The following is a 24,221-nucleotide window of genomic DNA, read 5'->3' as shown; positions in this document are numbered from 1 at the left end:
TGAACTTTTCAACAATATTCTGATTCCTTGAGCTGCACCTGTTAAATGCCTCAAGAAGTACCATGTAACGTTGGCTACGTCCTTGAATCGCCCAAATTCTCTCCTAGAATACTGGAATGGCAACAGTAGTCCAGAACATTCAGAAAGAGATTCTATTAAAAAAAACTATTAATCGATTAATTGATCATTATTTTTCTCCATCATCAATCAAGGGAAAGCACTCAGTTGCCCATCCCTACAAGTCATCGAGTAAAAAAAACAAAACAAAGAAAGACACAAAGCAGATGATTTTTGGTTATACAATGTTTGGACCCCAAAGAAACAAACAAGAAAAAGAACCCCAAATGGGCCCCAATCACACACTTGCGGGCGTTGGCCGGCCGCGTTAGTTCCCCGAGTCCCGCTGCTCGTACTCGGACACGCCGCACTCCTGGCTGATGACTGCGCTGTGAATGAGGCTGCTGGACAGCGCCTTGGGGCGGAGCTCGCGGGTCAGGTAGGAGGGCTCCTCCAGCGCGGTGTGCAGCGGGGAGCACTGGCCGTCTGGCGGGCCGTAGGCACTGCTGTCTGAGCCCCCCTCCCGCTCCTCCTTCACCTCTCGCTCGGTCGAGTCCAGGGCCGGCCCGCTCTTGGTGGGGCTTCCGGGCGCCGGCGGACTCTCCTGCAGGGGCAGGCAAGGCGCGCGCTGCGACTTTAAGTAGGGCTTGACGTTGGCCACGAGGACGGTGCCGTCCCGCTGCTCCTTCCCGAAGGTACTGAGGGTTTTGCGACTGCCGCGGCTGATGGTGCCATAAATCTCTGTCTCTACCATGGCATCCATTCCCACGGGGATGAAAAGGTTGGTGCGATTATCGCCGCTGTCTGCTTGGCTTCCGATCCGTAACTTTGGCATCCAGCATCTGTCAGAGTGTCCCAGTGCACGACACTCATCGGTGCAGTGGACTGATTTGTCTTGTTCTGCAAAAACAGTTTAACATTTGTTACTTGGTCCCGCCGGGTTCCATACAGGCTACCAGCACTTGGCGAGGGATGACTATCAATACTAAAAGCGTTCAGGGGGAAAAAAATCAGGACATAACAAAGTATACAGAAGAATATCTACTATATATTACTCAAAATGAGCTAAATAAAAATGTGTAGAGTGAATAAATTATGAATCTTGGTGAAATGTTTCGTCATTAAGCTACTTAAAACCTTTATATTTTTCTCCTTGTGGGTCAATGACCCCCACCCATCACAGCCTCACCCTTTCATGATGCCACATTAAAACAAAAGGGGACAAAATATAAATTCTTATATCTTTTAGTTTCACTGATTCAAAATACAACATGCAAATGGATATGGCACATTACTGGAAATGTACAAAATTAAATAGCTTTTTATGGTACAGGGACCGTATTGGAGCTTGGAAATTTTGCATTTCACAGTCTCCTGCATGATACCACATCAAAATGATGATATGCAATAAAACACATGAGCATCGTATTTATTATTTATACCCCCCCCCCCCCCCCCCCCACTGCGGGTCAATGCAACAGTTGAGTGATTCATAGTATTCATGAAGGTCTTTTTTCCCCCTCCCCATCACAACCTGCGTAGGTGTTTCCTGGAAAATGTGCTTGTGGTGCAGGGGAAGCATTTTTTTTTCTGATGCAGAAGCAGCAAAAACAAGTACGGTAACTGTGTGAGTTGCATCAGCAAAGACTCACACGCATAACCTCCTCTCAAAAATGTGTCAACATCAATTTCAGTTAATTCATTAAAACAGATTCAAGGACAGCTTGGAATTACCATTTGTGGTACAATCGTTAACCTAACCTTAGAGGTTATTGCATCATTTTTCATCTCAACCCTCTTAATCAAGCAGAGAATAAGTAATGTGTGCCTATTGATTGAACCACCGTTAATATGTAGATGGAAAACGAATAAAATATTGAGGAGAAAAATGCAACTCACATCAAAGATGTGCCTGACATGTCAGATTTTGACATAACTATCACGCAGGTGTAAAGAGAGGTTCCACCCATCAAATTTTTATGGGGTGGATGGATGGATGGATGGATGGATGGATGGATGGATGGATGGATGGATGGATGGATGGATGGATGGATGGATGGATGGATGGATGGATGGATGGATGGATGGATGGATCGATGGATGGCTCGATGGATGGATCGATGGATGGTGGATAGATGAGGGCTGGATGGATTACAGATGGCTGACATATGGATGATGGATGGATGGATGGATGGATGGATGGATGGATGGATGGATGGATGGATGGATGGATGGATGGATGGATGGATGGATGGATGCCGGATGAATGGATGGATAGATTGATCCCATTATACCATTCTCATGAGGAGCATTAAAGAAATTTGTGTCAAGTCATTTGAAATTCCTTCAAAATGAAAGTCAAGGACAAATTGGAGTTTGGCATTACCATTGGTGGCACAACCATTAGCATAACCTTTTTTTCCCCTAAAGAGTTTATTGCATCATAATCAGCTCCTTATTTGCATTTCCTGGCCATTTTTCATTTCACTCCTTATTAGACGTGTCGTAGATAATGACCCGTCCTTGCCACTAAATGACCTCATTTGCATGCATGGAAACATGAAATGCTGGGAAAAAAACAATTATTTAATTCAGTAGCCGAATAGTTACTGGTGGAAATTAGCACTAAGTGAAAAACAATTACCTTCAAAACATATCAACTTGCGGCATGAATTTCATATTTAATGGTGGATATTGCTTTTTTCCCCCCCACGTGTTGCCTCCAACAGCCTTTGAGTGTTTGCATGTATCTCTTTCCCATGGCCCGAAAAAAAACAACATGTCAGGTTAATTGCCGATTGCAGTTTGCCTGAAGGCTGAAGTGTGACTCGTTGTCTGTCCCGATATGTCAGCCTTGCGATTGACCGAAGACTCCCACAAAGATTCCGGTTGAAAAGTATCAACGCCAAGCTATAGATAATGAATGAATAATGAATGAATGCTTATGTGTCTGCAAGCAAAAAGCCCACTGATCTAATCTAACGTTGAAAATTGATGTCGTTCTTCCTTCGTATTCCTCACACGTGACTCTGCTAGTGCGGGATTGCAAACCAACTAAGCGCACGGGAATGAGCCACTTGTTATTGCAGCAATTATGCCGCAATCAACATTTATTTGACGCCGCTGCAATAAGTATTAGTGGTTTGAGGCAACGTGTTACAAATGTTTGCACAAATGTCTTGCCAAAACAAGCATTCCATAACAGTTGTGTTTGTTTGGGGTCCATAACGTAAAAATGAAGTGACTCATTCCGACTGGAAAGCACAAAGTTATTCTTCCTGCTGCTCGCCTGCCTGCTTTAATATGGCCGTAATGATCAATTAATTGCTGGAAATTATGTCGTTTACTCACAAAGGCTCTCCTCCAACTATGAATGGAGACACTTGAAGTATAATGAATGAAAACGAGACCCTGATGTGGAAGCCTCCACTTGAGTTTTTCTTATCAAAAGGAAAGTTCTAACATCCAGTTTGCCGGGATGGGAAGCGCCCACAAAACAAAAAGGATCCACACGCGTGACAGCGAGATGTGAAGTATCGAGCTCACTTTCAGGAATGCAAGCAGTTGTCGGTCCAGGGACAGCGAAACACGCGAAATTCTCAAGCCTCAGGGGCTGCTTACAAGACAGCGTCTTGACTAAAAAGTGCACTTCGAGGTTGCTTTGGATGACAACAAGTGTTGCAAACCTTTGAAATTAGGTTTCAAATTGTTAAAAAAAAAAACACGGCTATCCTCTTCCTGTTTTAATTTAGACAGTTTTAAATCCCTGCTCTTAATTGAAGGCTGATTTCAAATCTGATTGGATGTGCAGCCTACGGAGCAATACTCGGAATTATTTTGGCCCATTCTCAGAATTTGAGAAGCCCAGCTTTGGTTGTTCGCGTTGTTTTTGGCATCCCTTTTTGGTTCCTAATTGGTTTTGACTATTTTTTTAACATTTCAAATCGCAGTGTGCACACCGTGTTCCAAGTTATAATACAAATGATGTTTTGTATAGTCTACTTAGAAACTTCAAAAATGAACAAATGATTATTTTCAATATTTAAGTCAATTCTGCCCAACACAGATGTGACACAGACATAGCTTTTGTAACTAAATAAGTAATTCGGTGCAAAATATTCAAGCATTGTTTTGTTTACCCAGCAAATATTTGAGTTTGTAAACAATAACGCAAGTATTATTTTGGAACAGCTCAATAGTCTCCTTTCTTCCCTCTTTGTAAAAAAAAAAAAAAAAAAAAAAAAAACCACAATTGGTCATTTTAACTTGATGTTTTTATGCAGTGGAGAATGTGCAATGTTCCTAATGCATGTGTGTGTTGGGAAATAAAAGCTTGACTCACTCTCTAAGTATTGAGCATTTATGACCTTTATAGTCCACTTCAGTTTTTTGTCGAAACGAGGCAAACATGTCCGTGTGAATGTTGAGTCCTACATCACTTTGATTTAAATGCGGTAATCAAAAAACATCAGCCTCGAGCTTGCAATGACCAACAGATGGCGCGAACAATTGCTATAATTATCCCCTCTGTTATTTTTGTCTTCTTTTGGAAATTTTAAGCCACAAAGTGCTTCTCTATTCTTGCGTGTTCACGTGTCAAGTAGGTAATTATTGCCCTGCACAATAAAGTTGTTACTCCCGTCCTGCACTCACATCAAAAGCTGCCATGAATAAAAAAAAGTGTTATCGACAAGCCCAATATTTGTTCCTTCATGAAAGCTATGTTTTCTTTTAATTTAGTCTTAACACTTGTAATTGTTCATTTGGAACTTTTTCTTCACCACAAACAGAAATAATTTCGTGGCATGGCGTCACCCATTTTTTTTTTTTTTTTTTGCCAGACTGCCATAAATACTTAGATTTAGGAATTAGCTGCACACTAAAACCTGATAACCTATTTTTACCATGATTAACTTTGCTTCCCAGGCCACATTGTGTTCACCTGTAATTTAAACTCTTTGGTTACTAATCTCAGTTTTGAGCGACTGCTACAAATTGTAAGAGACAATTTGTAAGAGACACTTATTTTCCCCCTGTTCTGTTACAAGACTAACCCGCATCTCCATCGACACTAAAATGACCAGCCTTTGATTCCCCCTCCCCCTATCTGCCACATTACATATTATGTGACTGAGATCAAGAGAAAATACATATGTGAGTTCAAAATGCATTTTACATCAAAAGGACAGACTAAAACATGGCTTTGATTTGGCAAAGCCATACTTGTAGATATTTTGAGTGCTCGGCTTTGAAGCATCCACACTGCCTGATTATGCTTCTGTGCTATTTGTTTCTCCATTCCTCTTCCACAGAGATGGAATGATTATCTTATTTCTTTTTTTGTGTAGATACATGAGGGCAGAATGATAAGCGAGACAGGAAGATGCCGCGCTTATTTCCATAGCAGCCATCAGCACTGAAAAGAAACTCGCAGATGATACTGATGAAGAGATGTGCCTGTTTTGGAAGCTCCAGGAAATCACACGGAGGTATCGCCATTGTTCTCTTCGAATTGGACTCGTGTAACTCATTGTGTCACATAATTTTTTTATTTTTTTTTGGAACAACAAAAGCGGGGACATGTTTATTTTTTTATCCCTCCTAAATTAATTATGTTATTTTTTTATGGGCACGCAGTACATTAATAAATAATCAACTGCATTTGGACACATAAATCACAGCTCAGATTTATAACGCCTTTGATTAAAAGTAGAGGAAGGTCACGATGAAGCCAGGACGCTTTCATCTATCTTTTCTGCCATTAGCTTCTTTACTCATTCTTTAACTCATCTCTGAATAAAATACGAAAAAATTTGAACATCGAGTGGCAAAATTCACTTTCATGCTCACATAAAGTAAGCATTTCAATCTTTTAGATTTGATTGGCTAATAGCGGACAGAACGCTGTCAAACAACGAACGTGGACACCCATTAGAAAGAGACTGAGAAAACGCCTAGCAACACCCACACTGCATCTGGCATCTGCGAGAAGGAATAAATATTCTGGGCGCATGATAGCGGAAGCTTCACAGGTGCATATATTACCTGTATCAAAGCAGCCAGGAGACTGGAGGGATGGCAAAGGTAAAGATATAAAAGCAATACTACTTAACACCGCAAGCTTTTTGTGCCCGAGCAAAAAAATTAAAAGATTCCTGTCTCTGTTTTTTGGGGAATTGATTTTCCAAATCAATCCCAGTGCAAAAAAAATGACACACTTTATAAATTTCATTCACTGCCAGCCATCCCAGTTAACATGCATCTTTGACATAAAATATATAACGGTCAATGGGGGTGAATGACATCCTCAGGTGTCAACCAATCAACACATTGCAATGCGAATTTAGCAGGAAGTCGTATACGACAGTTATAATGAAGCTTTTTGTTTTGGTAACTTATTCATTTAAAAGAATATATGACAGCACGCACGATACAACGATGCATTTAGGAATTTCGATTCTGTTATCTGTATTACATATCGATTCGATTGCTAATCAATTTCACCCGATAGCATCTATTTGTAAAATACTTTTTAACACCTTTGCCGAACAGTTGTGTCAGCCAAATCTTGAATTTCCGATGGATGCAGTTGGACCTAAGAATGCGTTCTAATTTTAATTATAGGAATTCAAAACTAAGACTAATCAAGTTGTTTTGCTTTAGTTTGACCTGAAAACTACGGTAAATGCTTACACTTAGGCATCTGATAATCTGATCAATGTTCACCTTTTGAACCTGCAAAAAGGAAAAGCGGGATCAAGGGCCTCCATTAATAAACGCAACACGACGCGCCACCTCTTTGCGTCGCCCTTATCTTTCATATACAGCCGTATATATGAAATTCCTCGAGCGGTGCCGTAGTGCATGTCAATATTCCGTCGGCGCCAACGTGCGAGACATCTCTTTCAATATCTCTGTGTGTGATTGGCCTTAGAACTCGGCACTGAATCGCGTTTAAGAAATGTGCTGCAAAATTGTGATTGAATTTACACCTCCTACGGAGACAAGTGTGGTCTGCCATAATTCCCCACAGTGCGCGCACAAGGGAGGGAGGGGGACGGTGGGGGGGTTTCACAATCTCGCTGGTTCTTTTTTCTCTCCCTCTGGCAACCACCAGAGTGTTTCTGTCCGTGCCCTCCCGAGCCTGCCGGCGTACAGGCGGTTCATAGCAATGTAAATGGTGTGGAAAGTAGCACATAGGGAGCAGATGACCAGAGCCGTTCTCCTCCAAGGCTCATAGCAGCAAATGAAAGCCATCGCCTCCTCGCTCCAGCCCGCCGTTAGCCTTTATCTCACCTGCGAGGCTGGCTCTCATATTTGCTGTTTGTCTCCACTCCCGCTAAATATATCAATCCCGAGCAGGTCGGGTGGGTCGCAGCAGCTTGGCAATCATCTGCGATTGCACTCTTGGCAGTCATTTCAGTCATAATTAAACTTTAATATTCCTATTTTTAGTCGTAAAGCCCACCAATAATAACTTAGAAGCACTTTTGAGGGGCGAAAGGTGGAAGCACAGCTGCCACAAATACCTGTGAGCGTCTGTCACGCTGTCATGTTAAGTCAAGGCATGCGTGAAGCGTGTTCAAATGGAGGCCTGATCAAAAGAGACGCAGGCAGACGAACACTTTGCCATGCATATGAGTTTGTTTGATGCCAAAATCAGACGCGGGATGTTTGAACATTCCACCTTCACACATTGGACCCTTTTATCCTTTCAAAGTATCCCCTTTAAAGCTCGCTTTTACCTGGCACTCTGCGACACCAGCTCAAGGCGCCTGCCATGTAAACCCAGCATCAGCCGCAATCTCAACCCCACCCTCCCAAAAAAAAAAAAAAAAAAAAAAACATTGTAGATTTACCACCTGCATGTTAAACGTTTGTGTCTACCTCGGTGGTGCCCAACGGCAGGCGGAGCGGCGCTTAAACGAGTCTCTGTGCATAAAATATAAACAACGGTGCGCCGCAGGAGAGCGCCCAGGCATCTTGACGACGTCGAGTCCACTCACCCTGCTCGAAAGGCTGCCCATTAACTGATGTGGCTTTCATCTTGAGGGCCTCCCTGCCAGACGTGTCACACTGGGAGCCTCGATTAGTATCCTGGTCACTATCAGCCTGGTCACTATCACCATGGCCACTGTCTCGGAGGCTTGCCTGTTCTGCATCCTTAAATGTAGAACTGCGGCAGGAAAAGGACAGAGGAGGGAGGGGGGGGCATATAACTTTCCATTCTTACTGTGTGAGGACTACTGTTTGATTGCCAGGCGAGCTTGATACAGGGATGAAGGAGCGCAAAAGACGCGGTCAGGAAGTGTCTGCATGTGAGCTCTTACCTTTGAACAAACGGCTGCCTGCTGCCAGCATAATTGGGCTCGGAGGGGAAGTTTTCTGTCTGGAAATGACAATGAAAATTGTGTTTTTATTCCCCCCCAAAAAAAAAAACCAAAAGAGCTTCACACTGTTCACTGATGACATTAGACACAGGCGTGGATTGAAATGATCTGTGGAGGCTCTTTGACACAGCCTGTTCAAACTGCAATTAAGCTGCCTTTTTTTGCGGGTCGCCGTTCTGTGAAAATGCCACTAAATGGCTTTCGAGGTAGTTTCAGTCCTGCCGCTCGCTTTTGCCTCCCTGTCTGGTGTGTTTGTACATTCAAAATACACATGCACAAGTTTTGAATTGTTTCCCCAAACATCGTTTTAAAACCTCACAGACACTTTTTTTATTTTTGCTGTTATATATTTCTTGTGTAAACTCGCCCATAAACGCCACACCAGACTCTCTGGTGCTAACCTTGTTTCTCATTCCACAACGTCGTTCGTGGTAGGGACGAAATATGGATATTGTAATACTTACTTTCTCTGTGTAACAGAATTCAATATTGATTTTTGAGTTTCTTTTATTCTTGTAACCATCTTAGGTGGTCTTTGGTTCATGAATAAGTTTCGGCTTTGACAAATCCGTATATAAATTGTAATTTACCGTAGTCGACTTGTAATCTATTCGATGTAATCAACGCAATAGTAAAATCATGCTTACAGTGCACAAAAGACACTTCTTCTAGGCTTTGAATATAAAACAATCAAATAAAATCAGTAAGTAAGGCAGTAACTGAGCGTATCTTGGGCTGTCACCTTGAAACTTTCTATGTCGCGACAGGAATAAACTGATGCCCGCGTAAAACGGGCTTTCATCTGACATTTATATGAGTGATTCAAGTAATTAATTTCTTTCATTTTTGTAAGTTTTGCCTACGTCAACTACTACTGACATTTATAAGCTTCAGTTCTGGGCAACTCAATTATTCCATGTCTTTCATTCCATTCGCTAGGTAACGTCTTTGTCAATTACTGATAAATCGTAACACATTGGACATTTTCTTCCAAGATACAAATGATTGAAAAAATTCTGTGTCATGAGTTACTCACTGAAAGTTAGTTTTATTCCCATGTCAGTCACTGAAGGTTAGAACACTTTCTTTCAATAGTTGTACTAAGTTCATTCTGTTTCCTTTTTTCAATCACTTTTTGGTTCTTTTATCACAAACAGGGTATTTTTGGTTATATTACCTGACATGTTTCGGCATGAACTTCCGCCTTCATCAGAGTGAAGGCGGAAGTTCATGCCGAAACATGTCAGGTAATATAACCAAAAATACCCTGTTTGTGATAAAAGAACCAAAAAGTGACTTTCTTTCAATGTTGAAATGTGCAATATTTTTTTTTTCTCCAGAAGCATTATTCTATACAGATCAACCTTCAGCTTTACAGATGCCGTTTCTACTCTGCAAACTCTATGTTGTGGTAAAGACATCTCTAGTGACACATAGTGATATCAGTTATAAGCCAGTTATATGAAAGCCTACAACCAGAGCCATAACAGAAAATTTGACATTAAGCTGCTTTTGCTTTTTACACAGAACCCAGTGAAGCGGGATATTACAGCACTTTCACACACCGATACGGCATCCTGCCATCAAACGGTCCAATGACTGAAGTCAGCCCCGGCTTCTTCTACGAGAGCACTTGTTGGACATACACATTGTTTTCAAAAACAACATGACGGGAAGTGTGAGTGTCAGCTGTCAAACTTTACAGTTCCTGTCCTCTTGCCTTTGTTATGGGTTGGGTACTGGATACTTGCAGGATGTGATTATTTTGCATGATCTTGTTATCAAATTGGTTTTCTTTTTTATTGCATCACCTGGCAGTGACGAGGACACCATTAGAACAGGGCGCCATTGTGACCATATGTGCGTCTTTGGCAAGACATAGAAAGGAAAGCACAAGTGCTTTCATTAGTGCCCTTTTCCCATCATCTTGAGAATAATGTGTTTGTGTTGATCACACCCACATAGCACAGCGACTGGTGACAGCGCCAGGCCCTGTCATCTGTGCTACCGTCTCCAAATGTGAGACTGACCCAGATATTTACATCGTGTACGGGCACACAATTCAACAAGACCGTGCTGGCCAATTAGCATGTTAGCTGGCGAGGCTCGGAAAAAGCCTGTCATATAGGGCCGTTTCGTGCCAACTCCGGATGAGGCTTGGCGGATCTGACCCATATTTGGGATGGAAAAATGTGATTGTTGGGGTTACGCTGTGTGCATCTCACTGTCTGGCGCACACCGGTTGGGTAATGCGATCGGACAAGCTGCTCAAACACCTGTCTGCTCCAGCATCTCAGGCTGGGTTTTGTTTTCTCTCCACAGCCCAGGATCTGCTGGGGGTCACAGTGGCCTTGTTCAAGACTCCCACTGTTTGCCTATTCCCGCACGAAAAGAGCGCGTGCGCGAGAGAGCATTTCCTCATTATGTGGCCTGCAGGCGAGCACTTTGCCAGAGAAAAAAATGTGGATAAAACATTAACCTTATTAGTAAAATGCCAACTAAAACAAAGTTGTTATATCATGCTTCATTTCCAAAGTGTTTGCCTTAAGCAAGCAAGCTGAAGTGATAATGGTTTTGCAGCTAAGCAGAGAGCACAGATCAGCAGCGTCTTACCTGTATCACTGACATCCTGTTTGCCGGCGTGTCTGTGCTTAGCCCGGCAAAGCTGGAGTGGCAACCTGCTCTCGGTACCGTCAGGCTGTTCGGTGTTGTCTTCAGATACATGACCTCGGATCTGGGCAGCGTGAGCGGCAGGGGGCTCTGGTAGTCGAAGCATATAGGCGAAGTTATGAGCGAGGGGCTGCTCACCACATTCATGCGGCTTGCCGAATCTCTCTCCTCCATCTCGCTTTGCACCAGCATGATGTCACTCTTGTTGATCCGCTTCTTCTTACCCTTCCCCACCGGAGGATTGGAGTACTCGGGCATGCGGCAGTTATAATTCCCGCTCTCTTTATCTTGATGTTTGGACTTGACGGCAATGGCCGTCATGACGGCTAAGAGCATGACAGAGATAATGCAGAGGGTAACGATGAGGGGCAGGGATACATCCCAGTGCTGCTGCTCGCCGCTCACTCCAGAGCCGCCGCCGCCACCTGATGCCGCTTCCGTATTGGCCTTGATGACCAGCTTAGCCACGGCGGATAAGGGCGGCTTGCCGTGGTCGGTTACCTTAACCACCAGCTCAACCGTGGGAGAGACCTCTTCCCATAGGGCGTGGGTGGTCCTGACTTCGCCTCTTATAGGATCCATGTCAAACAGGTGGTCGTCATTCCCCTCTGTGATCTCGTACGTCAAGTGTCCACTGTCTCCGTGATCGTGGTCCACCGCTTTCACCGTAGCCACGATGTAGCCGATACCCACGTTCCGAGGCACTGGGATTTCCGCCGTGTCATTTTGAAGGAGTGGTAAAATGATCACTGGGAGATTGTCGTTGACGTCAAGGATGTTGACCCTGACGGTGGCGGTGCTCTCCATGTGAGGGGAGCCTCCGTCTTTAGCCTGAACTTTGAACTCAAATGATTTCGTTTGCTCATAGTTAAAAGAGCGTGATGCGTATATGGCTCCATTTGTGGGGTTAACGGAAACGTACGTATAAACGGACACCTCGCCGATATGGGAGGGCATGATGGAGTAGGTTACAGTGCCGTTGCGGCCTACGTCCGGGTCATGGGCCAGCACAGAGCCCAGATACTCGCCCGGAATGTTGTTCTCGGGCACCTGTAGCACATAAACGACTTTTGTGAAGCGAGGCGCATTGTCGTTCTCGTCCAAGATTTTCACAGTGAATGACTTGGTGTAGTTCAAAGAGGGGATTCCGTTGTCTCTGGCCATGATCGTGACGTTATATTCGTCCTTGCTCTCTCGGTCCAAAGGTCTGTCTGTGAGCAGTGTGTAAAAATTGTCATTGTTCTCCTGTAGTCGGAAAGGAACGTTCCCCAGCACGCGGCACTGGAGCTGACCATTTCGGCCGGAATCTTTATCTGTCACTCTGACAAGCGCGATGACAGATTCAGAGGGTGCCGCCTCACTGATGGCACCCTGCCTCACGGAAACAAAACTGATTATTGGTGAGTTGTCATTTTTGTCAAGCACTTTGACAGTAATTTTCGCATGGCCCGGTATGGGGTTTGGCCCAAGATCCTTGGCTTGCACATCAAATTCTATGATGGGATTCTCCTCAAAATCAATTTCCCCCTGGACTTTTATCACTCCGCTATTGGGATCTATCGAGAACAAATCTTGTATTCGCTCAGATGCATATCCTGTGAAGGAGTAAACCACCTGTCCGTTGCTTCCCTCATCATGGTCGGTGGCGTTCAAATCTATAAGTACTTTACCAGGCGGGGAATTCTCCGGCAGTTCCAACACATAGGAGGATTTCTCAAAAATGGGGCTATTGTCATTCGAATCAGTCACCCTGACATTGATTTGCATGGAGCCTGATCTCGGATACTCCCCCCCATCGATGGCGGTGAGGAGGAGGGTGTGATGGCTCTGGTCTTCCCGATCCAGAGGTCGCTGAACCACCAGCTCTGGATAAATAGTCCCGTCCCCTCTTACTTTTAAATCCAGCGAGAATGTATTGTAATCATCTCTGGTGACCTGATAAGTCTTGATCCCGTTCTCCCCGGTATCCAAGTCATGTGCAATAGTCAGAGGGAAGCGTGTTCCCGCCGCTGCGTTCTCCGAGATGTCGATGTTAATGTGATCTGAGGGGAAACTGGGCAAGTTGTCATTGATGTCCTGTATGTCGATCTTGATCATGCATATTTCCTTATCATTGGCGAACACCTCCATGGAGAGCTGGCACTTTGGGTTCCGCCTGCATAACGTCTCCCTGTCAATCCTTTGTTTGGTGAAAATAAGTCCACTCTCCGGGTCGACGTCCACCAGGTGTGGTGCGGAATTTTCCAGCACTCTGAAGTTGGATTTCTTCCCTCTCTCCAGGGTCCCATATCCGCCGTCTTTCGCGATATTACCTATGACAGTGCCGGGTCCTTGCTCCTCTGGGACGGAATAACTAAGGTTTTTCAATGTCAGGGCTTTAACCCACAGCAGAAGGAAGATGGGAACAGAGAGACGCATCCCTTCTGTTGGATATGCGGTACTGGCACACAGGAGGAAGAAAAAAAAAAAAACCTTGACTTTCAACCTGTTGATTATTCCACCAAACCTTTAGTGGACTATATCCAAAGCTGGCATGTTGCTGCCGGGCTAATTGGATATCAAATCGATTTGTGAACCCCTTTTAATGGGCATTAGCTCTCTCACATGCCGCTCCACGATGATGAACTCTTTCTGTAAACAAAGATGACCGACCGACGACACCCGGTGCATGAATTAAAGATCAAATTCAACATTGGAATGCTTTGTTTCCCCTCTCAGCGGGGGGCTCCCACAATGAATAATCGATGAGAATAAAGTATTAATATTCCCCTCTGCGTCCAAGGTTAAAGCATGGTGAAGGTTAGAGCTTCTCTTTCAATAGGAAGAAGAAAAAAGGAGAAGAAGAAGAAAAAAAGACAAAAAGGCGCATTGCCCTCATGCGACATCTGCTCTCTGCAAAGCTCCAAAATGCACCATCGCTCCGCGTTACCACCGCCGGTGCATTGTGACTTTAGTCTCCGGTGCGGCACACTGTTGCATAGGGGGGCTGCCTGCCTGACTGTGTGTGCCTCCTCCAGTAAAGTGCACGGAGCAAAAGAGCGGGGCTGCAGCCGCTCGCTTCGCCCTCCCCTTCCTCCGGCGCAACCTTTTGTGTGCTCCTTTTGCAAAAGGAACACTATCAACGGCCACTTTTTCTTTCCCCCCTTTCCCCCCCCTTTTTTTTGTGGTCCACTAATCAGTCCGCTAATCCCGTAATCCAGTCTGATTCGAAGACGCTCCTGTTTGCATCCATCAACCGCCACGCTTATCTGTTGCACGGCGGAGGAAGACGAGTGAGAGTCAGAAAGCGAGAGAGAGGAAAATAAGGTGCGATATGATTGAAGATAATCAGAATGAGTCGCGTCTCCTCCTCAACTGTTGAAAGCTGCTCCCCTCCTCCTCTTGCGTCTTTCTTTCTGCCTCCCTCCTCCTTGCCGCACACTCACGCGCCTTCCGTGCGCGCACTTTAGTGCTCCCTTCGCAGCTCCGGTGAGTGAGCGGTGACAGATCTCGCCGTCTAAGGTGGAGCACATGGATGGCTTGAAGAAAAGGCTGTACTAGTGCTACGTGATTCATTTACTGATGTGCGCGCAGTATCGGTGGGGATGGAATACCAAAAAAAAAAAAAAAGGGGGGGGGGTGCCCGTGATCGTGAATGTTACTCCAAACACACACAGATGTGAACTAGGGGAGGATTAAGAGTGGATCAATGAACGCTACATGCGGTCACTTCAGTGAAGAGCCAGGATAAAATGTGAAATTAAAATGGATCACGTTAAATACACCCACCCTTTTCAATGCACATGTCTGGATGACAGGATGCAATGCAGTCAACTAAATCTACAAGTAGACTGATTGACAGAGTTTGGTCTGGATTTCTGATATGTGATCAATAGGTGTACCGATTATTCTGGGCATGAAGTTTCACCTGTTGGTATTGACTTGATGTTGGCCAAGGGTGATAAAAGTACTCACATCCGGTCCTGAAGTAGAATTTCAATAACATCCTCGTAAAAGTAGTTTGACCGATCGATAGTTTTATGATAGCAATTAGGTTTTGGCGAGATGGCTCTTAGTTTACTGGCTTATGTTGAGCTGCACTTGAGCAAGGCATCATCCCCTCTACCCCAGCTCAGATGATGCACATCTTTGCACACTTCTTTCATTTTGTATCTCTCCTGAGTGATCTGGTTTGGCTTTATGAATGAAATATACACCAGAGAGAAAAAAAAAATCTAAAGTAAACTAACCTTATTTCACCATTTATGCTCTCAAAGGTTCTGAATGTTTATTTGTCGGATGTACATTAAAAACACAAGCGCTGCACTTAGCAATTATAACTTTACTGTTGAATCTGTCAAACAATGTTGTGAACTGACTGACATAAAACGACTGAAAAATAAACCATCTATATTTTCTCAGACGAGATGGAGAATTTCTGAAAGCCAGCAGCTGGTTGTTGTTAGGCTGATGCAAGAGACAACGCATCCGCCTCAAATCATTCTTATAGCTGACTCCATCAAACACTTCTCTTAAATAAGGCCACTGGATGGGGAACACCTTGCCTCTCCAAATGTGTTGCAATGCGTCATGGTCATTAACATGTCGCTGCTGCCCCTAAGTCCCCAAGCTCTCAATCAATCAAACACAGTCTCACCTCTATCTATTTACATCTTTTTTTTCTTTTTTTTTACTGTGTCATCATGCGTGGACACTGAAAAAGACCATTTCCACCTATTTTCGAGCAAACTCGGCAAAGGCCAGTTTTTCAGATGATAAAACAAACAAAATAAAATGATTTCCCAACCCAAGGACACAATTTGCATTACAATCTCAAGGCACACAACCAAACAAAAATGTCACAAAATATAAACAGTAGAGTCCAATCATGATGATCTTGTCTCTAGTTTCTTACAGATTTACCTTCTGTGTGGGACACCTATAATTGAACACAAAGCTATTATTGTGTTGCTTGAATGGCAACAGGTGGATACACAGATTCATTGTAACTACTTCTGCCATCTAATAAAAGAACAATAATTATTCTGCCTCTCAATATGTCTCGACGGCATAGATACATCGACACTCTGATGAAGGCGGAAGTACAAGCCGAAACATGGCGGGTAATGCAACCTAAAATATCTTGTTTGAGATAAAAGAACCAGTGAAGTGATGTATAAATAACGATCTGTCGTAAATAATAATTATAATGATTTAATTTTTTGTGCCATACCTGATGTGGCAATGCACATTGGTTGAGGGGTGCAAACATTTATGTGATTATCATGTGGTGTGGAGAGTGATGTTTTCCAAACTGATCTGCTCAGAAAATGCTTTTCGACGACAGTTGTAAATGTTGACCTTGCTCAATATTTTAATTATTCAATCTGTGTGTGGTCAACCATGATGGTGTGGTGACTTAAAAGGGAAATTAGAAAATGACCTGAAATTTGCATTTTCCGGACACAGAGAAGAAACCTGTTAGGTGTTTTTATATGTCTGAAGTCATTCTTTCTTCTTTGATTGTTCCCCAAGATGTCCTCTGGCCCTGTGCTCCCTCTCACAGACTGGTGTTGGTACTACAATTAAAATTGGGGAGATAACTCACAATTGGTTGAGCGGATCATTGTGATCATCATTGCTGTACACCACACACTACAAGACTGGTAAGTGCACGCACTTGTGCCTTTTGCTTTTCATTCAGGACATGTTTTGCCCCTCACCTTTTAGATATCAGTTACAGTATGATGTTAAACATTATTATGTGTTTAAATTGCTCAAGACACAACTACAATCTAGATTTTCTTTTCAATATAAATACACATGTGATCCAATATAAGCGCTGCATTAAAATATTCAGACGTATACACATACAGCTTGTGATCATGTCAAATTGGATTTTCCGCAGTATATTGAAGTCGCTGCCAGAATGTGCAACGTGGATGGCAGCCAGATGACTCTTGGTTGACCTTACGTGTACACATACTGCTACGGCGGAGTATTGGACCACATAAAAAAGGACAAATAGTATACTGTCGGAATATTACAAGAATAAAAGTGTTACATGTAAAAATTGTAGTAATTGCATGAAAAAGGTCAGTAGTTTAAGTCAAAATACATGGAGTAAAAAATGGGTTTTAATAAGTCATGTAAAATTTTAAAAAGATACATGGCTCTAAACTAACTAAACAATAATATAATATACTAATATTATAATAAACAATATAATGATCATAACTAAACAACTAAAATAATCTTAAAAGAAAATTACTCATTTTGTGAGAAGAAGGTAAAATATTACCACAAATGAGAATGAATTCAGAAAATCAAGGAAGAAGTTGCAGTTATGCCATAATCAAGTTGCATTTTTTTTTAAAAATGCTGTTAAAAAGTTATTTTTAGAAGTGACCTTCTCCAATTTCCTCTCGGGAATTATGTCAGACTATCATTTGAAAATTGTTTTAATTTTACGAGTATAAAGCCACTCAGAAAGCTTTCAAAGAATAAAGTAAATGCCAGTTTGCCATAGTTATCCACACATTCTTTGCAGTGACAGTAAAGTGCAGAAAAATAAAGTAATCACAACGGCTGTGGACAGCAACACATTTGAAAAAAAAATGAGGGCTGAATTTTCAAGAACTGAAAAAAGCTCTAAAAAGCCCCTCTAAAACAAATATTCACACGTCAGCTAGAGTTACTGCCCAAAATGTGAAATGGATGACATCAGAACAATCTGTCGGGACCTTTGCTTTTAGTAAAACTGATGACACTACTGTTTTCCACTCATGATGTCACCTTTAAATCTTTGCGATATTTTGTGAGTGTTAGCAGTGAAGAGCGCAATAGCTCATTTGAGACACATTTTTTTCCCCCAATCCTCAAGTGATAGTGCTGCTTTGCTCACAAAAACAAAAACAAAAATCTGAGGCAGAATAACTAATGTGCTTGACTCATCATTTTTGTAAAGACAAGACTTTCTCTTATATTTGATTTGATCAAGCGGGTGTTCCTAATGGAGTGTCCGGACAGTGTATTCATTATGCGCGTGTCCTTTTAAACGCTACAGTAAAAGGTTTGCAAGGAAGGATGCTCTCAGCTGGAGGACATTTCCAAATGCTTCATTCTCTGCTCAAATATCATACATGTTAGCATAACCTGCCTTTTGCCTCTATCAAACATCAATACTACCGCCCTCTCACATGCACATATCAAGATCATATCCAACATTGAAAATATGGACTGACATTTAGCTCTCAGCGTTTCAACAATATGACATTTGCATTTCTTTTTTTTTCATCCTCCTCCCTTCCACCCGTCCATCGGATGTGGCGCTAGGCGCTCCCCGCGAGTATCATTGCGAGCCGAGCCCGAGGTCCGCCGTCTGCGGGGCCAAAGAGCGAGCCCCGTCTGGCCCGGATCTTCATTTAATTCTGTGTTGGCCGCCATCTAAATCAACCCACTGCTTTGTCTCCGAGTTCATTTCCATTGTCTGCAACATGGCTACGGCGCTCCTCTTGGGAGCATCAACTTTGCCTGGCTGGGTTGCAGACTGCATAAAATGTCCATTTCTGCAGGTAAGAGATAAGGGCAGAAAGAGAAGCTAATTATCATTGGGTGTATGTTAAAATCCCAGCAAAGGGCGGCTATCAACAGTGGTGTCTGCTCTGACACAGGCTAACTATTTAATAGGATCTGAACTCTAAACTCAGCTTCATATTCATAATAAATAGCCCATGTCTCAATGCCAGGCTTTGGCTGTTGTGCTCGTCTTAAAGCGAACTCTCTAATGAGGCCGCCGCCCTCAAATGAATTGCAGGCTGTTGCCGGTAAAACACTGGGACGCTCCGCTTGTTTCACAACAAATTGAATTTCACAGAAAAAGACATTATTCCCGCTGTGTGTAACGTCATACTTGTTGTAATGGACTCCGTTGTAGTGGAGTTGACTAACATCTCGGCTCATCTTTCCCTTGATTCACTTTGCGCTCGGCCGGGGCCTGATTGCAGGTGAGATTAACTTGTTTGTCATTCGGGATTTGCTCCCACCACTGGTCGCGCAGTCAACAGTGGAATACTGATGGCTGTCGACAGGAAGGAGGAGCGACGACGCAGCCCAGTAAACCTATGTATCAAGTAACGAGTGTTGTTCTCAACAGATTTAATAATAACAAAAACAATAACAACAATAATAATAATAATAATAATAATAGCAGCAATAATAATAATAATAATACATGGCATTTGACATCAGTCAAAGACTATTGGATCTCACCAACAGGATTAAAACATTCAGACCAATACAGTCAAGCTCTGATCATGTCAAATGGGATTTTCTGTTAAATTGAGATCAACTGCCAGAATGAGCAAGCAGGATTAGCTCCAGTTGACAATATAGCGCCACACTGAAGACAAATACCACAATATCAGGTCAGACAAACAAAACTGAACGATTCCAAGAACAACATAATTGTGAGTGAGATGAAATGTGAAAAAATGTAATGTGAGGATTTGTGAGGCTGAAGACTTTGCAACTTATTCTCATTATAGGGAGATGACTTTGGGTGAGAGTTGGGGGTGTACATTCTGAATTGGCGGCCAGTCAATTGCAAGCCACGTATTTGCACTCGACCTTCACTCCTCCGGACCATTTAGAGTCCTAAATTAACCTACCATGCATGTTTTTGGAATGTGAGAGGAAGCCAGAGAAAATCCCTCCAAGCACGCGGAAAACATGCAAACGCCACACAGGAAAGCATTACCTGACGTTTGAACACAGAACCTCTTGGTGATGAATCAAACAATTTCAGAAGCTTGGATTTTTTTCTGCACAATGGAGCCATGGCATTGCCTGAAAGCGTATACAAAATGTCCACTGAAATTGCTCTGATGCTCCATCGCAGCCTCTCATGGGCATTTTTGCATGGTGACTGGCCGATTTCTGTCAAGTATTACGCCAGTAGTCTTTTTGTATTTTAAACTCTTCCAAATTTAAACCTAATGGAACGCAAAGCAAGACAAAACAGATTTAAAAACTAACAATAGGAAAGGCAAGGCAAGTGTGTTTATGTCGCACATTTCAGAGATGAGGCAACTTGAATGTGTTTCACACAATACCTAAAAGCATTCGCAAACACAACAGCTGAATACAGCCTCGATCTGTTTGCGTTTTTCGTCTATGGAAAATGTCGGCCCACATCACTGTACAGTGTCGCATCTATCTTGTCTGTTTGATTCATTGGCAATTTGAACTCCGTAGTGCTGCTGCAACATCACACTATTTCCATGTCTTGTCCACATCCTGCAGCCAGAACCACAGTGAAAAGTAGAAACATGTCTTAGGATATGCAAGGTATGATGTATGAGATTGTTCCCGAATCATTTCTCCTTCTCATCCGGGTGACAGCATTCCTCTCTCTGAGGCAATTGCATGCATTGAGATTCGGAACAGGAGTTTCAATGTTGCGATTTGACTGGCAAAAGGAGAAAGTGAACGATTGTACTCCCTCTCCCAGCCCAGTTGTAGCTATCTATCCTTGAGAGGTCAGATGGGTCGAGCAGAAAGAGGCTATGTAATCTTGCAGATCCATCTTGGCCAACTTCAAACTGTACACAACCGGTCAGAGTTCTTTAAAGAGATTAAAGTGATCGAAAGCCTACTTGAAATGGGCCCAAAAGCAGAATTGATTGCTTGCAAACAACGGGAGCCCTCCCGAAAGAGCGTCGCGGGACGATGTTTGCCACAACGGCAGTTTTGACAGAATTTCACTCGTCCATCCATCCATTTTCCATAGCGCTTGTCCTCATTAGCGTAGCCGAGGAGCTAGAGCCTGTCGCGGCTGAATTTGGCTCCCTCCCACTCTCGAATAAACACGCAGGAAAGATTCATGAAGATTCTAAATAGTAAAGTGAACGTGAGTTTGGATATTGTTTATTTATATTATTCATTTATTATCTTATATGATTGATTTACTATTATCATTATATATTTTTGTCATGCATTTGGCTGGCTTCTGTAGTTTTGTTTGTTTTACTTCCCATCTGGAAACTATTTAATGGATAGATCGATAAGAGCCGAGCATTTTAAAATTAATATCCCGCAACCTTGAACAACCTTGAAATCATCCACCTCCAATTTTTTGTTATGAGGATTCTATTCATAGACTTTAAAGACTAATGAGCCGGATTGCCTTTTTTTTGGTCTATTTAAATATTTCGCTGCTTGTCGGAAGAAGGATATTGCATATTGGACCAAGATGTACTTTCTCCTGACATTTCTCGTGACACCCTCCGGACCAGATTTTGGCGTTTCACCAGCAGCCGTTGCTCGGTGCATTCTCGGAGGTGAACACTTGTCATGTCGCTCGAGCACATCCACAGACAGAGCTGCGGGCCCGACGGTGCATCTAACAAAAGAGGCCTCATGCATCTCATAAGCCTTGTTATCAGGAGACGTGTAGAATAAATTATTTTTGTTAGCGACCAGCTGTGGATTTGCATGCAAATTCCAATCCTCAAGGGTCAAAACGCCATTTTTCAAACGTTTCAATTCCGAGTCCAAATTTCACACTCGCAACAATACAAGCGGAAGAGATTTGATTTTTCTCTGTATGATTGTTTTAAGAGGAACATCTCAGTGTTGTTGTTGTTTTTGGAGAAAATTGAACAATGCGCATCTGCCTAATTTACATTTTTGAGTACATAACTAGTGTCACTCTCTGTTAAGGAGGTGCCCTATAAATGAGTTATGCAAATTCACACCAAGGTACATGCTCAACAGTCTGCTTGCATCATCTCTACTGTTCACATGCTATTCACATCACATCACATCAAACACTGCTGGTGAGAGGCAATCTTGGGAATGTTGCATGCAATCTGATGTTCAAGGTTAGCAAAAGAAATTTTTGAATTTGCTATGTTTAACTGAAGAATGGAACAAAAGTATCGTGGCGTATTGTGTGTCGCCAAGGCGCCGAGGAAAATATGCTGAAAATTGCAGGGGGGGGGGTTGTACTTGAAAACACAAAGAAAAAAAGAAAAGCAATGCGATTCTTGGCCTGCCATCAAATGATAATAGCACAATGTTTTAGGAAGATTGGTTGGAAAACTGTGGCGGGTGGTTGAGCACTGACGAGAACACGGGTGGTCATGTGACATTTAAAACCAATAGGGTGCACTAAGACATGAGTTTTCTAAGGAGAATCTATCCTGATAATCCCATCACCAAAACCGGCTTGACTTTCAATCTCATCTACTTCAGACATCTTGTGTCTGATACCAATCAAAATCAAAAGGCTTGTTCTTTTTTAATACTGAGCTATATGATCAGTTAAGAAAATCTATGTAAATTGTAACATCTAAAAAGGGACACCGAACAGAATTTTGAAGGTCAATCTTATCAAACATACCGAGATTTGAATGTAGCCTCAATTCACTATAATCCCTCCACCACTGACTCTCTGACAAAGCCACGCCCCTCACTAGCATGAATATCAAACGTGGCCATTCCTGATGGCAGATTATGAAAGTGTATAGTCAGTTGAGAATGCAGACCCAATGCAGCAATTTAAATTTAGAAGACGTGATACCTGTCAATCAAACATTTGGATAATCCAACATTGTTTCTGAATCATCTCAACTGCCTGAGCTGCCTTAGTTCTACCTCTGCTTGCAAGACTTATGCCCAATTAGTGGTGTCCCGATTCAATATTGATATCGGATATATATGCCCAATTGAGGGCAGATGAGGGATGAGCATTTTTGTTATTTTTAGCAACCATACCAAACCACTCTTAGGTCATACATGTCGTTTGAACAGAAACGACAAAGTGATTTTGGGAGGGAAAAACTGAATCTCCCACTTCTAACACAATTTGTCAAACAATTTTCGAGAATTAACTCCAACAACACAGATTTGAACATGTTTGAAGGTTTGAATAAGGTCAGTGTCAAACTGGCGCTAATAGATACTGAAAAGGGCAACTGCAGATATCTTGGGTAAAAGTCTATTAGGTTATTTTTATATATATATATATATATATATATATATATATATATATATATATATATATATATATATATAGGACTGCCAGCTCGCTCTGAGGGCGAGTGCCCTCAACCCATTTTTGTGCTGTTAAATCGAAATATGTGTACAGTGGCCTCATTGGTTTAAAGAAAAAAAAACCTGACAAGACAGATGCCCCATTCCGACGATCATAGCACGTCACCCATCTTGGGTTTCTACCACCCAGCTATCACCTGTCCCAAGGGTCCTACCCCACCCCAGATGGCATCCCATCACACCATCCCATTCCTGCCGCTAATTGATCACAAAATTCCGAGAAAGGCATTGCACAACCTGCATTTGAGCCACGATCTGTTGTCTTCAAAACTGCACACCGAGCATGACCAAGCTTCTTTTGCATCCTAGCTGGATTGCATACACAGCCGAGGTGACAACACACTCCGTCCTACCAACGAGCCAAACTCTCAATCACGCTAGTCTTATTGCGTATACAGTCATAGAGTCGCTACACTCTAAACGACAAAACATTTCTGTTTGGGCTTGATTGGTCTAATGAAATGAAAGAGGCAATCTTTACACTGACCTCAACACATTACTGCACTTTGGTTGTTAACAGAAACGAGACAGATTGACACACATTACAAGCAAGCGAACTCAACTATCGGTGTTTTTTTTTTGTCAGAGAAGTTACAAATGAGAGTTGTTGTCGGAGGAACCAGGCCCGCACAGCTATAGATCCATACTATTTACCAACAGAGTGGGTTTTATTAAAGAAGCTGGGGCCTCTATTGCAAATTAGTCATATAATTGTAAATGGCCTGAGCTGGAAACACCGCGTTTCTGCAGCCGTAAGGAAGACTCACCCTCCGAGAGTTTCATTGATTATTCATCTCGGTAATGACCTCATGTCTCGGCCTGTTAGACTCTAGTGCTCATCAGCCTGTCACCTAGCTTGGCCAACAGACTGCCGCTAACATTCCACACCCACTTTTTGCAACACATGTTTATAAATAATGACAATCTCATTCAGATGAGCTTTTGATTCATATTTCCCACAGAGGCTTGTCACTTTCAGAGGTGGGCATGTGCATCAGCTGTGTGTGA

The 24,221-nt window shown here is 42.8% G+C and overlaps 1 protein-coding gene across 1 annotated transcript; it reads right to left on the bottom strand.

Moving 5' to 3' along the window:
• Positions 1-385: 385 nt before the first annotated feature.
• LOC147050975 (protocadherin-17-like) lies at positions 386-13,535 on the bottom strand. Its single transcript, XM_085920759.1, has 4 exons — positions 11,061-13,535; positions 8,388-8,446; positions 8,064-8,233; positions 386-957 (listed from the first exon to the last, which is right to left on the bottom strand). Exons 1-4 carry the CDS (start codon positions 13,533-13,535, stop codon positions 386-388), a joined length of 3,276 nt encoding a protein of 1,091 aa, XP_085776885.1.
• Positions 13,536-24,221: the final 10,686 nt, after the last annotated feature.

This window comes from Syngnathus leptorhynchus, chromosome 9 (genome assembly GCF_054491065.1).
Source record: "Syngnathus leptorhynchus isolate UIUO chromosome 9, UIUO_Slep, whole genome shotgun sequence".
In the NCBI taxonomy this organism is placed as follows: domain Eukaryota; kingdom Metazoa; phylum Chordata; class Actinopteri; order Syngnathiformes; family Syngnathidae; genus Syngnathus; species Syngnathus leptorhynchus.
Note: the sequence above shows the minus strand (reverse complement) of the source record. Positions and strands in the feature narration are given on the sequence as shown.